Source organism: Coloeus monedula (assembly GCF_965178545.1).
Source record: "Coloeus monedula genome assembly, chromosome: 21".
Taxonomy (NCBI): domain Eukaryota; kingdom Metazoa; phylum Chordata; class Aves; order Passeriformes; family Corvidae; genus Coloeus; species Coloeus monedula.
Window position 1 is genome coordinate 2890318 of NC_138801.1, and position 17172 is coordinate 2907489.

Sequence of the window (17172 nt, forward strand, 5' to 3'; positions counted from 1 at the left end):
GCCCCTCCATCACCAAACCCACCCCCTGCAAGAGCTGAGGGCTCAGCACCCCACATCCTCCTCCCTCACACAAGACCAGGAGGCTCCTTTATTTAAATAACCAAAAGGTGTAATTTCTTTCTTTTTTTTTTGTAAAGCACATGACATTCTTTGCCCAATTAAAAGTGAACAGCAGACAAGTGCACACAGAGGCACCGCTCTCTCCTCCCAGGAGGAGTCAGACATGGTTCCCTTCCCCAGGAGCCCTCCCAGGGGAGGGTGTACCCTCCATGACAGCCCTTTTATCTGCCACTCTCACAAAGTGCTGGTTTGGTTCCCATCCTCCCACCCCGACCCTTCCCATGCCCTGAGTCTGTACTGTAAGGCCCCTTCAACAAAGCCCCTGCCAGCACCAGCTCGGCCCAAGGGCTCCTTCCAGGGAGCTCCCTGCCTTTCGCAGCTGAGGCTTTGGCCCCAAAATGCTGGATAAACACAACTCCACCAACACAGGCTGCAGGAACTGGCTGTGCTGGTTACCTGAGTAGCCCCAGGTGGCTTGTCCCAAGGTCCCCCTGTGCCATGAACAGGAGAGCTAAAGCTACAGGGACCATGGACCTGACCCAGCCTCCGAGGGCATCTACATTCCACAGCTCCTGGCGAGGGATCCAGGAGCTCTGTTGGTCCATCACCCACAGGGGAACCCCTTTTATCTGACTGGGAAAGGGGTTTATGTCCCCCAAAGAGCGAGCTGAAGCCTTCCAAGCCTTCCCAGCCCCGTTCCAGCTGCAGCTCACCCACCCTGTGGCTCTGCAGGGATTTTACAGGCCTCGGAGAGCGGCTGCTCCGCCTTGCAGATCGGTAGAGACGCGGGACAGGCACCATCTTTCGGTCAGTGCCGACCATGACAAGTGACAAAACGAGCCCGACAGAGCCCTTTGCCTCCGTAAGGGGCATTGCAGGCACCGGGATGTGACCAGGCTGAGCCACCACCACGGCAGGGAACTGGCAGCAGTTACCCAACGTGATGCTGTTGTGCCACAAGGGCATCTCAAGGGGACAGGCCCGTGAGTCCCACTGGTGGGTGGCAGTGAGGACACCACACTCCTAGCGCTGCTGTAAAGCCAAAATCTGGATTTTCACACCGTTTTCAGCCCTGTTTGAGCATCAAGGGTGTGCTGATACTAACTGCTGCCTGGCAGTTTCCACCTGGGACATCACAGGGCCAGGCCAGCACGAGCTGAGCCTGCAGGAACACAGGGGCAGGGCAGTCACATGAGGCAGAGCTCAGGCTCCAGGCAGGCTTTTGCTGTCACCCCATGCCAGCTGCATGAGCTGGGGGAACTCACCTCTCTGGTCATTGAGCCCTTTGGTAGCAGAAGTTTGATGCCTGAGAAATTCAGAAAAAGGAGACAGTTCAAAGTGAGAAAGTGAACCCATAAGAGAAATCCACTCAAAGGGGAACCTTAGTGCTGGCTTGACACCCTGTGTGTGCCAGTCCGTGGTGTTCCCAGAGTCAGAAATCACTGCAGAAGATAAGAAGGTCCTTCAGTATTTGGCAAGAACAGATAGGTCCCTTGAGCCACCACCACATGGTGACACCACTGGAGAAGCCTCTAAGAAGAGTCCTTTGCCTGGCTTGGACGGCCTGACAGCCTGAAGAAGGTCTCCCTCATGGTGCTGAAGCATCTGTCACTGAGCTCGGTGACATCGTCTGATGTCAGCCCTTTGGTCTCTATTGGAGGCAGAATCTCAACGTTGATTTTGCCTGGGGACAAGAGAGGAGCCTGTAAGAAACTCACATGCCACAGGAGCTCTGCTCTCTGCCCTGCTCCCCACCCTGGACAGCCCCAGCACAGCCCTCAACCCCTCCCAGGGCTTCAGGCAGCCACCCCTGGAGCACAGGCAGAGTTAGATCCCAGCTCCAGCAACTGTGCCACCCCCAATAATCCCCCTGTGCCCCAAACTGCCATTCCAGCCAGAGCCTGCCCAGAGCAGGAGAGGTGGTAACTGATTTTTAATGAAAACATCCCTCAGTGTATTTAATTACAGCCTTTCCTGAGTTAACCCAGCCCAGGCTCTGGTGCCAAGTGCTTTGAACTGCCTCCAAACATCTCCCAAGCAGGGCTCCTCCTGTTCACACCAGCTCTGCTTCTCTCCCACACCCTTGTGAACCAGATCTCCACACAGGACAACAGCAACCCTGTCTCCAAGTGACTCTTTGTTACCTGATGTAAATAGCTTCGTCTTTGGGTTATAGAAGGTGGTGAAGGAGGAGTACACCACAGGGATCACTGGGACCTTGGGGAAAGGAAGAAAAAGAGGAGTTACTGGCACTTCAGCAGCTCAGGGCAGGCCAGAGACAGGCAGTGAATCCCACACAGCAAAGCTGGCCTGGCCTGGCTCTCAGACACACAGGGCACACACAGCCCCACAAACAACACCCACTTCCAAAGGCTGGAACAAGCAGGAGTCAAATGGCATCAAAACCACTCCGCAGAAATGCGGAGCACAGGGATACTCAAGGAAACAAGGCCAAGTTCCACTCCAGCCTCAGCTCAGCACTGGCTTTTAGGGCTCCTCATCCCAAGTGAGGCTTCAAACCCCAGGTATTTTCTGTCCTGCAAACAAACGCTGCAGGATGCCTGTTCTGACAGGCCTTGCCTGCTGTACAGGCACGTGCCTGGGGCAGGGCAGCTGCTCTGCTTTCAGTTTCTAAGAAAAGGAGTCACCAGTTGTTATCAATTGCTCCTGGGGAAGCTTCAGACAGACACAGGGCCAGGAGGGCAGGCAGAGTTGTTGTTCCAGTGCTGGTAACACAGCCAGGATCTACAGGCGGTGACTCAGGGGGGTGTAGCAGAGGCGGGGAGCACTTCCATGTCATCCTTTCCTCCCAGAGCTGCCAGGCTCTGCCTTGGCTGCATCACCCAGGCAGGAATAGGGATGCTACAACACAGGCTACACCCTGGACTTGGCCAAACGAACCCAGCGAGAGAGCTGGCACCTCTTCCCTTTCCCAAAATCCCTGCTGTAACACCTCTCCTGGGGAAACCAGTTTTCCCTGAGGCTTCGAGTCATCCCTGGCACACTGCCCCAGCACCCTGCCCAGGCAAGCACCCTGCTCCTGAGACAGCTCTGGCTGGCTGAAGCTGTTTGCCTGCTCCCCCACTAACTGCTCATGGATGCTGTCATTTTGGAGAGAAAAGACGTACCAAGAACTGCTATATGGCTGCGAGGGAGGCAGCAGCTATTTGCACACTGAGCAAGCCTAGATGTTGCTCTAAAGCACAAGAATTAACAATCCTGAATCACCACTATGCTATTGCAACCTGGGGGATTGAGAAATGAATCAACAGCTTTGGGCTTCCCCAGGAAAGCACCCAGTGGGCTCCCTGCCAGGAGCAAGCTCTGGGCTGCAGCCATGCCCCCAGGAACCCCTGGTCACAGGCACTGCCCTGCCAGGCTGCCAGGAAAGCCTGGGATAGGGATCAAGTGTGCCTGTCCCTCACACTCCTCCCTCCAGAGGGACACCAGGACTGGGGTGGGCAGGAGAGGACAGGGCAGCTCTCCACGGTCTGCAGCCACTCATCCCCAGAGGGAATGGAAAAGGCTCTTGGCTGCTGCTGGGCAGCACTTCTGACACCTAACGGTGGCTTACCTGAGCAGGTGTTACCTGGGAACACAGCTCACCTGAGAGCAAACAAGCCACACACTGCATGGCCAGCGTGCAGCGCCAGTGCAAAAGCACTCAGGGTTCCCATGGGGGGGCAGAGCACCATTACCTGTGCCTGGACAGCGAGGTGAAATGCTCCTTTCTTGAACGGCAGCAAATCCCCAGTGCAGTTCCTCGTGCCCTCTGGGTACACCCACACCTTCACCTGCACATGGAGAGACAAGGCTCTGCTCCACAAATCCACTTGCAGTGCTGGGAGACACCAGCCAGCTCTGCCGAGAGCTGCAGGCGGCTGGAACTCCGGGTGAGCCAGCACCAGGAGGGCCACAGTCCCCCCATGCCACCCCACCCAGCTCCACAGTGACACTCACGTTGTCAGCCACCATAGTCTTGGCCACCTCTGACATCACCATCTTGGCGCTGCTGGTGCTCTTCCTGTTGATGAAGATGACGCCGCCGAGGTAGATGATGAGCCCCACGGTGCCCATGTACATCAGCTCTTTCTTGCCCACCTGGACACAGTTGTCGGGCAGGACCTCCATCAGCCCTAATGGGATGGCAGAGGGCAAGACCCAGCAGTCACCCCCCCTGCCTGCACTCAGGTGGGACAAGGACAGAGGGACCTTGTTTGTCTCCTGGCTTCTGAGAGCAGGAGGCTTGGCACACAGCAGTTAGTGGGGCAGGGTGGCTGCAGGTGACAGCAGGACCCCTCAGAGGCAGCTCATTTCCCAGCTCCACAGAGCCCAGCAGGGCCACTGACACACGTGCTGGGCCAGCACCTCAAGGACAGCATTACCTGGGGGGCTACACAGGTGTGGGATTGGTCAGAGTGACAGGAGACCCTTCCCACAACCAGCACTGATGGGGAAGCTGCACCAGGGGCTGCTTGTCCAGGAAGTACAAGCAGGACTTCTCCCAATGGTGAGCAGGAGAAATCTTCCCTCCCCTCCCACCAGTTCCTCACCCATCATGTCGAGGATGCTCTGATGGTTGGACACAATGATAGCAGGGCCCTCCACCTTGAAGTTCTCCAGTCCCTTCACCTCAAACCTCAAGCCAAAGAAATACTTGAAGGTCCTGACAACAGCTCTGATGATTCTGCAGAAGAGAAAAGCAGTCAGCAGCAGGGCAGGGAGGTGACAGGGCCTGCTACATCCAGTAGGGGCAGAAGGAGACAAGAGCAGCTCTGGGACAGAGAACCTCTGGTCTTATTTGCCCTGTGATCCACCCAGGTGTCTGCCCTGCATGGTACCACATCCTCCAGGAGTGCTGTTCATTTGCCCTGTTCAGTGCCATGGTTCTGGGCTGGTGTTACCAGGCTCTTCTTCCTGCACTCAGCAGGACCCCACAAGTTGCTCAAACAATCCTGCCAGGAACTGCCACTCCCCAGCACACCCAACAACCAAGGAAGGCTCTGCCAGTTCTGCTCCTTGCAGTGCTGGAAGATGCTGCTGAATGATAGAAACAAACCTGGGGTGCCATTCCCTCACGGGGGCCCAAGGAAGACGAGGAGTGAAGGTGAGAAACACTTCCCTGCACAAGGCAAGGATGCAAGCAGCAAACAGGGTGCTCCCCACACAGCTTGGCAGAGGCTGGGTGCCCCCAAGCAAAGCCATCCTCAAGCTTTTGCCTGCCAGTTCCCTTTCCCAGTGGAACTACAGGTCTGACAGAGCTCCCAGCTTTTCTCAGCTGGGAGACTCCAGCAGCTCCACTCAGCCGTGCCAACACTGCAGCACATTTCCATGCCCTTGTCAGCCCATGGGAGCAGGGCCCATCTATGCCACCCCCTGACCTGGGGACTTGGGGACCCTCCAACTGGGCCAAAGGACACAAGCAGAAGCTGGCAGAACACAGGGGTTATTTTGGGCAGGGGAGCAGCCATTTACCAGGACAGGTGGCAGAAGAGCCTGCACGTGAACAAAACTCCCAGGAACAGCCACCAGCTTGGCTCTGCTCTCCCCTAGAGCTGATTCCAGAGCTGACCTGCCCTCCAGTGAGCACCTGGATGTCCTGCCTCAGGGCCACCTGGCAGACAGGGGATGAAGCTTTCCTTCCTGCAGCAGGAGACTAAGGGGACAGTGTCAGCTCTGTCCTCACCACGGGGTCCAGCTTGGGAACTGTGCAGCACCATTCCCCTGAGAAGCATCCTTGTCACTCAGGTGGGAGGTGAGCACCTGGACAGCATCTCGTCCTGGCTTGGCAGCAGCTCCCAGCATCTGGTCTCTGAAAGTCTCCAGAAACTCTTGAGCCACAGGACTTTCCCCAGCTTGCTCCTACCCACAGCAGGGTTCACATCTCCGTGGGGTGTCCCCCCATGCAGACCACCCGAGCTCAAGGTGACACTGGAGCTCGGGCCAGGCCAATGCCCCGAGGTGACACTGCTACCAGTCCTCATTTCAACTCGCTGCAAAGAGCCACACCCAGGGAGGTGCATGGAATGCAGAGTTCCCAAGCTCCACAGGCCGCTCCAAGGTTACAGGGGGGCAGTCCAGGTGAAGAGACGGGGGCTACAGGTGAGAAAAGGCAGGGTGACACAAACCAGTGAGGTCATGGGGGATGCCAGGCCACCAGGGTGACCTAAATCACACTTCTCCTCCCTTCTGACTGCCAACCAAAAAAGAGGTCATCGCTCTGGAAGTCACAGTGCTCACTGGCTGCCGGGAGAGGCTGGTTACACATTACTCAAGAGCAACCATTCAGCTTCCTCCTGCCAGCCTGGAGCCAGCCTTTCCTTGCACAAGATGAGGCATGAGCCACTGAAAGAGGCAAAGGGGCAGAGCTCAGAGCAGGCAAAGAAGAATGGGGTGACCAGCAGCCCTGCTGGGCTGGCCACGTCACCCACAGGGTTAAAGGATGGATCCAAGTCCCCTCCGACCCCACAAGAGGCTTCTCTGCAGGAATCAATGATCCAGACGTGGAGCAGCCACAGCTGCAGAAAGCTGTAAAACCAGTGCACTTATTGCCAGGCACAAGGAGCACAAAAATGGCCGGGAATGTGACTTTTCAGTGCATCCCTAATGAGTGTGAAGGCCAGCAGCCCCCAGATTCACATGCTCTGCTCCACGGCCAGCCACAGAGGCTTGCTTAGGATACTCTGATTTTCAAGGACTACTGAAGTCTGCTTACCAGATTGGAAGGTCCTGCAAGACGTTTCACCAGAGATAAACAGTTCTATCTCTATCAGACACCCTGGGTAACCTCTTCCAAGTCACACCAGCTTGACACTGGAGCCAGCAGCACAGCAAGAACGGGGTGTTCTGCACCACGCAACAACACCATTATCGCTGCCTGTCCACCAGCACATGCTCTGCTCCAGCCCTCTTTCCCAAGCTGGAATAAGCAGTCTGGGATGGTGGAGAAATAAGGAACTCACTGGATCACCTCAGCCACAGACCTCCCAGGGGCTGGGATACATCACCAGGATCTCCAGCCAGTGCCACTATGTGGAAACAACAGGCTAAGTTACAGGAAAAGGGCAGTTGTGGCCAAAATTTAGCCCTAGGTTTCAACATGAGGAGTTATCCAGTATAAGTTCTTGTTCCCAAATAATTCCTTGAAGTCTACAGAAAATTTAGATGGTTTATTTTTGGAGGGAAATAAAAAGATAGCGTTTCCATCACTGACATCATAAATTCTCCCAGCTGCAGTGCTGGCTGTGTGTTGGAAAGCTGCTCCAGAGTGAGCCAAGGCAACCAAAGCTGGAGAGAGAGGCAGGCTGGAGATCCCAGAGCAGACTGCTGGTCCCAGTGCCTGGGGCCATGGCACCAGCTGGGACGGGCAGGGCAGAGCCCTCAAGGCAGCACATCAGTGCCCTGTGCCCACTCCCTCCACCCTGAGTCCTATGTGTGAAAGCCACACTGCAAAGCAAAGTCCAGCTCCACCCGCTGAGATGCTGCCAACCTTTGATCTGAAAGGATGTGTCTTAAGGCTCTCCTTTCCCCTGAATCCATACAACCTGGCATGGACACAGTCAGCACAGGTAAAAAGCTGCCTAGGGAAGAGCAAAACCAGGAAATGAGCTGTCCTGTGCTGCCAGCAGAAGTGCCTGCTTTGCCCTTAGAATGTACCTTGGCATGGAGAGGAGGTGCTGGATGAGAGCAGCCCCTTGGCCACAGCCACGTGTGTCCTGTCAGGGGACACAGGGCCGGACAGCAGCTGCAGGAGAGCCGTGCCCTGGCAGCACATGGCACACAGCCTGCCAGCCTCCGCTCCTGGGGCAGGAAACACTCCGAACACAACCACCCAGGCATTACAATCAAAAAGGGCCTTCTGGAGATCATCTAAATCTGCCATGGCAGGGTCACCTACAGACACGGGTGGGTTTGGAATGGCTCCAGAGAGGGAGATTCCTCACACTCTCTGGGCAGCCTGTTCCAGTGCTCTGCCACTCCCAACAAACACTGCTCTCCCGTGGCTTCCCCCCAAAAAAGCCACCCACCACCACCTTCCAGGCACTTCACCCCCAAACGTGGCTCCCCGAGGGCTCTGCCATGGGCCAGGACAGCCCCCCCTGAGCCAAGGGAAGACTCGCGGGGCTGCGGCTGCCATGGATGTGACAGAGGCCGCCACCACCCCAGGGGCTCGGGGCAGTGGCGGGGGGTGACACCGCTGTCCCCAGCGCCCGTTCCCCCCCGGTGCCCCCTCACCTCATGTTCTTGACGGTGCGGCCGCCGTTGACCAGCAGGCAGGCGGCGGCCGCCAGCGCCGAGGACACCAGGCACAGCAGGCAGTAGAAGCCGATGCGCAGCGCGAAGTTGACGGCGGGGCTGAGCTCCATGAGGACGTGGAGCAGTAGCAGCACGGCCGTGCCCCACAGCAGCCACCCCAGCTCCATGACGGCTCCACCCGCACCGACCACCACTGCCGCCTCCTCCCCGGGCAGCCCGCGCTGAGCCCGCCTTATGTGGGCGGCCCGGCCCGCCCCGCCGCTCCCTCAGCGGGGCGGGACCGGCTCGCAGGCAATGTTCCCTATGGAGCGGGGATTCCTCAGGCTGCAGGGCGGGCCGGGTGCCCACGGCAAGGGGAGGAGGGAGTTCGGTCCCTTCATGGAGCCCTATGAGGGCTCTGTGGGGGTTTGATACCCTCATCATGGAAGTTTGAGACCCTCACGGAACCATGTGGACTTTTGGGACCCCCATGGTGCCCTGGCGGCGTTTTGTCCCCTCATGGAGCCCTCTGGGAGGTTTGGGACCCTCATGGTGCTGTGTGGGGGTTTGGTGCCCTCATGGAGCCCTCTGGGCGTTGGGGACCCTCATGGTGCCATGTGGGGGTTTTCACTCCCTTTGTGGTGCCGTGGAAAGTCTTTGGGGTCCTCCATGCTGTGAGGGAGTTTGTGTCCCTCAGGGCACCGTGTGAGGTTTTGGGACCCTCATGGACCTTCTCTGCTGGTGCTCGATGCTGGTTTTCCAGCTGCACAAACATGCTGAGCAGGATGGAGCTTTCCCTGCTGGCACTGGGGTTAGGATAGGATCAGGCCCTAAAGCTCTGTGGGTGCAAAGCTGTTACGGGAGATGAAAGTGTCTGCTGGAACCGACACAAACCATTCATTGGCCTCGGCTGGTTTTGCAACACTTTTTATAGCGAAACTCGAGTCCTGCGAGTCTCTATGGAGACTCCACTGGGGTAAAGATGTGACCCTGCGGTTCCGAGCATCCCTTTGGCATCCAGAGCTTTGCAGCTCCTGGAAAAATCAAGGGAAAATGTTATTCATTTTAAAATAACCCTTGTTCCCTCAGCTGTCCTTGGATTCGCCAACAGAGGTTGCATCCTGTTCCCAAATGAGCTGTCACAAGAACGAGGAGAGCTCACTGCACTTTCCCTGCCCCGCAGCAGCTTTAGGGCTGGAAGCAGGAGACAAACTCCTTCTCTCCAGAGAGAGCACTCCCTACGGCTGCCAGGCAATGACATCTCAGAGCTGGTCTCATGATTCCAGCTAACGCCACAAAGAACCCTTATTGTATTAACATCACCACACAGCATTAGATTAATCCCCCCGGCCTGTGTTGTGTGATCTGTTCAGGGAGCCTTGCTCCAGCACCGTGCCAGCCAACATATGCCTGGGAAGTCACTGAGACCTTTGCAGCTGAGCAGACGCTGGGCCTGGAGCGATTCTGTGTTATCCTCGTGACTTTTTGCTTTTGTTGACACGGGAAGAAAGTCCCTGGTGATCTGTCACTGGGGCGTCGTGCGGGCTGCTCTCTGGAGCTCATAAACGCTGGCTGACGTTGGGAATCTGAAATGTAAATTCCGGCTGCGGTGCCAGCGGCAAGCGGGGTGAGCAGATCTGGCGTGGCAGGGATGGTGCAATGCTCCACATCTGGGCTCCTGGAGGAGCTTGGCTGCCATTCCCTTCTCCCCATGCTCCTCAGCGCATTATCTGGAGTAATGCAAATGAAACATTTGATATTAGTCTGTAGCTCAAGGAAGGGGAGCACTTTCTGATGCCAGATTAGAAGCCAGACATGGGCCTGCCTGTGAGCAAGCGGAGCTGTCACGCTGAGTTATTTCATAAGACAGGCGGTGGTGCTGCCAGATGACGACAGCCTGTGTGTTAACATTTTCATAACAAACTCCTGATGGAAGAGGCCCGAGAACCTCTGCCCACTGTGCAACACAACAGGGATCACCTCATCACCCTTGAAATGTGGCTGTTATGGGGCAGAGGCAAAGGTGACCCCATCCCAATCCTCCCAAGCTTCAGCCAGGATAAAGCAGTTCCAAATTCTTCTAAAAACACTGGTTTGTTAGATTGTGCTGTGTGTTTTGCATATTTAAACTACTGACTGGATTATTTAGACATGAGGGAAGGGTACCCTGCAGATAGTGTAGCTGAGCAGGGCCCAGAATCTCTGGCAGGAGCAAGATCCCATCAAGTGCCAAGCAGAAGGGTCCACACAGCATCACTGCTGGTGGGATTTCTGTGCCTGGCTCCATGAAGAGCCATGAAGCCCAATGCATTACCCTTGTTTTACAATAATCTGGCTGTGTTCTTTTATCTTTTATTTGCCTAAATTTATTGCTTCCCTTGGCAACAACATGTGACCTCCCTGTGGATGACTAGCTTCTGACTGGAAAAGAAATAGAGCCACGGAGAACATCTCCCACGTATACAGAAGGGAAGAGAGGGAAAGCACTCAGAGGGGTATGGAGGAAGGAGGGATGTGTCCAGCTCCGGGCTGAGCAGATTGTAGAGCAGCAGGAGGCTCCAGGCTGGGAGGGTGGGTGCTCGGCAGGACCCTCTGGAGATGCCGGCTGGGTCGAAGGAAGGCTGGATTTGTGCAGAATCTCACTCCGGCTGCCTCACCCTGCCTCTGCCCTTGGCTGCCCATGGTGCCTCTGGCAGCTCTATCCATCGGCCTGCTTCCCTTTGCCTCCTGCCAAGGGCTGTGTGTTGAAAGCAGCAGCTGGGTTTGGTGACATTAAACTGGGGGGAGGAGGAAGCAGCCAGCCAAACATCCTCATTCGTGGCCTTATCGTGGCACGCATGTGCGAGGCTGGGAGCCCTCACAGGAAGGGCTGATAGCAGGAAGATGTGGGTTGTGCAAACTCCTCAACACCAACCCCTCGTGATGGGTGCTGCACAGCAGCATCGATTGCCAGGGACTTGGGGACAGTGAGGCGATCCACACATCTGCCATAACTCCTTCCAGACCTCTGTCAGTCCTTCCTTCCATCCATCCATCCATCCATCCATCCATCCATCCATCCATCCATCCATCCATCCACGGATCTATCCTCTTCCCTCTTTGCCTGTCTCAATTAGCAGCTGGCTTTGGGAGATGTGTCAGAGCCTGGTGTCACTGTGTGTCACCTCTGTGTAGCTCAGGGTACAAAGGACAGCCCAGCATCACAGCACAGACGTGGTTACACTGTGTCACTTACTCCCACATGGACAGGGCTGCAGACTGGGAACCTGGACCTTCTTTACATCCATAAGCGAGGCTGCCCCAAGGGCTGCCCCCAGTGGGATGGCATCACTTTTCCTGGAATCGTTGCCCTTGCAGAGACAGCAAAGAGGTTTGCCCTGGGCAGGAACACCACTGTCTGCTTGGCGAGGATGGTGCTAAGAGCAGTTTGTGCAAAAGATGTGGGTGAATCCCATTTCCCTCTCGCCTAAAGGGGCACATGGGAGATGAAATTTTCCTGCTGCTCCTGGTGTGGGCAGCAGGGGAGCTCGTAGGTGAACCCACACTCACAGGGGCAGAGCTTCAGCCTGACCCTCAGTCTCCACGCTGGCTCCTGCTGCTCCATGGCCACGCTCCCTGGAGTTGCTGGGCTCCTCGGCAATCACACGTCAGCGCTCTGGTGACAACAGAGTAAACAGTCGGGGAGGAACCGGGTGGTGACTCAGCGTGGTTTCAATGTGAGCACCGCAGTTCCTCGCTCACAACGGAGCCTTGCACAAGAACCAGAAGCATGAGATTGCTAAACTGCCAGAGCTTCGGCAGGTACAGCCTCCGCTGGCTACTGGAAAGCCAAAGAGCCCGAGGGACTTTGACTCTGGGAATATGCAATTAAGAGAGACACATGTTTTAAAAGGCTATTAGATAACCTGAACCTTCCTTCCTGTAACCTTTACTCACCTACAAGTAACTCTATTGAAAACGTAAGACATTATCTGCTGGGACCTTTACGCCAGCCACGTGCGGATTTAAATCCACGAAAGACACAAAGCAGGATGCTGATCCACGTGAGGAATGCCAGACCCCACTGGTGTGCCAGGGCTGTCAGTGAGGCTGACAACCCTCAAGGATTGCAGCTGGGGATAACACACCACCAAGCCCCCCAGCACTGGCTTTTTATTTTTTTGCTCCTGGCAGACTTTGCCAAAAACATGAGGTAGCAAAACCACGAGACTTCCAGGTCTTACTGTTGCATTTGTGTTTGTAACCACAAGCTGGAAATCCCCCTGCACCTCATGGTCTCTGTGCTGTGCCCAGAAATGAGATTGTGCCCAGTACAGGACACAGCCTCTGAAGCAGCATCTTGCCTGGCTGCAGCACTTGAGCTCCTTGAGACACAAGGATGTAAAATTGGAATCAGGTTTTTTTTTTCCAAGTTGCAATAGGATTAGGCTTTCTCCCAAATGTCATGGGTAAATAAAGCAAATCAAATTGTTTCTGATGGATTTTGTGCTGGTGGATGGGGCTGGATGGTTGACCTGGAGACGATGGACTGAGCAGGGAAGGCAGAGCTGTGAGCCAAGCGCTTCTTTTGGTTGACAGCCTGGGACTAGAGAGGGGTTTGTTGCATCTCCCACATCAGAGCCTCTCACCTCAGGGAGCCCCTGCTCATCATCAGCATAATGTGTCCCACCTGGGCTGGATTCCAATCATGAGGTGTACCTGAATTACCATAATGTGTCCCACCTGGGCTGGAGTCCCATAATGGGATCCACCTAGGCTGGGTTCCCATAAAGAGTCCACCTGTGCTGATTCCCATAACAAGGCCCACCTGGGCTGGATTCAGCCGGTGGTGCTGAGCTCTGGGTGTGTCTCCAGGGTTGGACTGCCAGGTGCTTATGGGCTGTGTGTGCCCCACCTGTGTAACCTGAGCCAGCAATCTCATCCCCTCCTCTCCTGCAGCCCTTGATCCCTGTGCTGGGGATGTGTAGCTGTAATTACAGGAACGAGGAAGATCCTGTTTCCCCAGGGATCTGCAGCAATGACCACTGCAAAGTGGGACACTGCGGCTGTGGGAGTCGAGGCAAGGTGTGTCCAGAAAGGGACACTGATCTCCACTGGAATCTCCATCCCTGCCTCCTGAAGGACGTTTCCCTGTACTCTGAAGCATCCCATGGCACCTGCAGGGTGCAGGCCCTTTTGGCTGAGCCATGCTTTCTCCCCAGGCTGAGTGTGGCATTCCTGGGTTGCCAGACCTGCCAGCGCTGTACCGCAGGGTGTGCCAGCGCCGTGCCACACAGCAGGACTAAAGGGCCTTTGGGCTAAGTCCAGGTGTGCAATTAAACATCATTTCTGTGTCATGGGGCTGCTTCTGGAGCTGAGCTCAGCCATGGGCAGCTGCAGCACCTCCCCGACCCCAGATCACCCTGAGGCCGCTGGTTGCTCTGCTGGGGCCAGAACCATCACTTTTGAAGGTGATCCCATCCTCCTGCTCCTGAGCAGGTCTCCTGCTCTCTTCTTTGCCTCTCCAAGGGAAAATGGGCTCCAGCACCTGCACAGACACTTGCTGGGGCCGAGCACAGGAGCTGCTGGAGAAGAAAAAGGCATGTTGCCATCACGGAGCAGTGGAAATGTACTGACACTGCTGGGCAGGGCGGGAGGGACGGAGCAGCCCGGGGTGCTTTCAGCACAAAGACCGTTTTTCTTGTGAACAGCTCCAGTCTTGCCACAGGAATGAATTTGGGCTGGGGCTGAGCTCATTCAGGGGCTGGATCCTGGAACAGGCTGCTGGGATTGGCTGCACCACTGCCAGGCAGCAGCTTTGTTTAGTAGAAGCTTTCACAACGTGAAACCAGCACCCAGCTCTTTGGGTGTGTGAAATCAGTACCCATCTCTTCCTGGGTACCTGTGTGGGAACAGAGGGTCTGGGCAATTGCTGGGTAAGACACTGGGGTACCTGGAATGGGATGCCACAAACTCCCCAGGTGCTGCCCTCCTGTTGCACAGCCCTGCCGGAGCTGCCACTGTGTTGCAACTGGCTCAGGATCTCCTCCAAGTGCCAGAGTCCAGCACAAGGTGAATTCTTTTCCTGGCAGACCTCCCTGGAAATAAACCACGCGCACCTCAGCGGGCTAAAATCCACACGGGGAATATGTCTGCATGAAACAAACAGTTGCTCGCTCTCTGTTTCCTCTGTTATTGATTAATGCCTCTTAATGACTCCAACCTAAAAAAATCTTGTAGTTGCCGCCTGTCACAGAAGATCAATGGAGCAGCATTAGCAGGAGATAGAGGCAAACTGTCCTGGGTGAGCTCTCTGCCGAGGCCAATCTGGGAGCAGCACAATCGATAGTTCAGCATGACCTCTCCCTCTTGCTTGCTTTTTTTCTCCTTGAGCTGGTTGGGCAATAAAGTCTGCTCTGAGCTTTCACCAGGACTAGATTATAACTATCCAAATTGATCTGATATGTGAAGGATAAAAGGGCCTCTTAAGCCAGCTGTCTGCACTGGCAAAACTCAAGTGGCTGCGCAGACAGGGTCAGACCCTCATTAATTCCTGGATGCTTGGGACCCTGCTCATGCCATGCGTGAAAGCTGGACCACAGTGCTGGAGGGAGACAATTAGTCCTGACAAATACAATCTGACTTCTCCCCAGAGCTTTCCCAGTCAGCTGCCTGTGCTGCTGGTGCCTTTTCATGAGTGCATCGTCACTGAAGCCACCATGCCCTGTCCCTCCCATGCTCTTTTTGTGATACCTCCTTGTTTCTCTTATTTCCCTTTCTCCAGAAACTGTTGTGCTCAGTGTGTGGGGAGGAGGGAGAGGCCTTTGCTGCTTCACATGCTGAGAGATGCTGCAGCGAGCAGATGTGTCCCCAGTGAAGTGTGGGGGTCCTGGGCAGAGGAGGTGAGGGGGGGGTTTCCTTTGCTCAGGGAGCCACTGCCTTCTTGAAAACCTTTTTCACATCAACCCTCCAAACTGCAGCCTCTCTCCTCACCAAAGCTGATAAACAGGGAGCTCGTGGATGATGAAGGTTGACTTAAAAACCTTGTCCAGAGCTGCTCATTCCACCTGGGCACCTTCTTCTCCTCTGAGGCCAGCAGAGCCCTGTGCCTGCTCCAAGGAATGTCTCTCTGGCCAAGCCTGACTTTGGGAGCCAAATGCCTAGGGCCAAAGCCATGCCCTGGTTCTCATGTGGAGGGGCTGGGGGCTGGCAGGGGCTGTCTGTGGGCACTGGTGAGGGAGGAATCCCCTGGGCTGTGTGTCCCAGAGCAAGCCCTGATGATGAATAACTCCGTAATCAGCTAAGCCAGTGCTTGCTCAGCCTCCTCCTCCGAGCTCCTCTGCAAGCTGCTTTTCCTCCTTGGCTGGGAAGCCCCCGTGGTTGGCACACGATGGAAATCCCAATGAGAGAAGCTCCACTTCCAGAGCCAGCACCGCAGGGCTCCCAGCCACAGCCACCACCCTTTGCCTTTAACCCTGGCACTGCCTGCAAAGCCCTTGAGCTTCCCCCTCTTCCACCTCATACTTCAGGGCCAGGGACATCCCTGGGGTGTCCCCAGCACAAGGGGATAGTGGTGAAAGAAAGTGGGAGCCCCAAACAGTTCCCAGCAAGCCAGGAGCTCTGTGGGGCTGCAGTCCTGGCCCAAAGCATCCAATGAGCCCTAGCACCCCCATTCAACCCCCCTCAACTTTGTAGTGCTTAATTACAAGTAGCAGGGATTTGGAGAGGAAGCGGAGGGGGCGAGCACAGGACAGATTGGAGGGAAGGTTGTGTTGGGGGTGGCAGGGCTGTCAAGCCAGAAACACAAGAACTGATTAGCATTTCTAATTATAACTGCTGCGCTCAGCCCGGCAGGGCCCGGCAGGCAGCAGAGGCAGCTGACGGGCTGTACGGAGCCAGCTGTGGATGCCACGCAGGAAGCGCAGGCGATCAGCCTCAAATCCTTCAAAGATGCACAGAAAAGAGCATTAAAGCCTGCATCCATCATCTCCGGAGCTGCGGCACTGCCTGCGAATGCCGGGTGCCATCGCAGCCCCCCCGGGACAGAAATCCCTCTGGTTTGTGGCCATGGGGCTGATCCTGATGGCAGAAGAGAGGGGGGTGAGCATGTGCCGCTATTATGGTTCGGGGTCCCGCACCCCCTGCCGAGCAGCAGCTCTGGGCACTGCGGGTGACGGCATCGGGCTGTGCTGTCCCCAGCTGACATCCCACCCAGAGGAAGGTGGGCAGCACAGGGTGCTCTGGAGGGGACGAGGTGGCTGGGGGTCCCTGCTCACGGGTCAGAGCTGCTCTGCACTGCTGTGAGCTCTGTCTGGAGATCATTTACTCAGAGATCATTTACTCATTAGCATTTAGTCAGGTAAATATTACGGGCCAGCAAATGACCGCTCCGGGGCTGTGGCTGCCCTGCGAGCTCCCATGTCCCGAGGCCACAGTGCTCTTGGGGACGTGCCCACAGAGCCACCGCCTGGCAGGGGAGTGATCAGAGGCCAGCGCTCGGCACGCTGCGGGCTTAGCTGGAATTAGCAGGGCTTTGACCTGGAGAAACTGAAGCGACTGAATCAATCAAGGCAGTGAGTGAAAGAATTCCCAGGGAGGAGACGAGCATTGACTGATCCCGGCATCTTCTGGATGCTGACAGCACCTGGGGAACTGTTTTCCCCCCCTTCGAGCCACACAGCTCCGGGTGCCTGCCTGATGCTGGGACCCCAGACTGGCAGGGCGAGGGGAATTTTTGGGACGGGAGAGACCCCTTGCACAGGGGCAGCAGTCCAGGCTGTGCATCCCTGGTGCCAGGTGCCAGGGACAGAAACCGGAGATGGCCACCATGGGGAGAGATCTCGCTTCCCTTGTGCGTTGAATATAAGGTATCATCACACCTGCAGAATTTTTATTACT

General features: G+C 56.0%; 1 protein-coding gene across 1 annotated transcript; it reads right to left on the minus strand.

The window, feature by feature from the left end:
• Positions 1-134: 134 nt before the first annotated feature.
• On the minus strand, positions 135-8510 carry AGPAT2 (1-acylglycerol-3-phosphate O-acyltransferase 2). The gene is made up of 6 exons (XM_082295386.1): positions 8296-8510; positions 4614-4747; positions 4021-4196; positions 3759-3854; positions 2205-2277; positions 135-1744 (listed from the first exon to the last, which is right to left on the minus strand). Exons 1-6 carry the CDS (start codon positions 8481-8483, stop codon positions 1593-1595), a joined length of 819 nt encoding a protein of 272 aa, XP_082151512.1. The 5' UTR covers positions 8484-8510; the 3' UTR covers positions 135-1592.
• Between the last annotated feature and the right edge of the window lie 8662 nt (positions 8511-17172).

Excerpts from the sequence above, each read along its gene's own strand:
- AGPAT2 (XM_082295386.1), bottom strand. The coding sequence starts at position 8,483 with ATGGAGCTGGGGTGGCTGCTGTGGGGCACGGCCGTGCTGCTACTGCTC. Across the intron at positions 3,855-4,020 it reads AGACTATGGTGGCTGACAAC|GTGAAGGTGTGGGTGTACCC; the intron begins GTGAGTGTCACT and ends CTCCATGTGCAG. Across the intron at positions 1,745-2,204 it reads GACGAAGCTATTTACATCAG|GCAAAATCAACGTTGAGATT; the intron begins GTAACAAAGAGT and ends TCTTGTCCCCAG.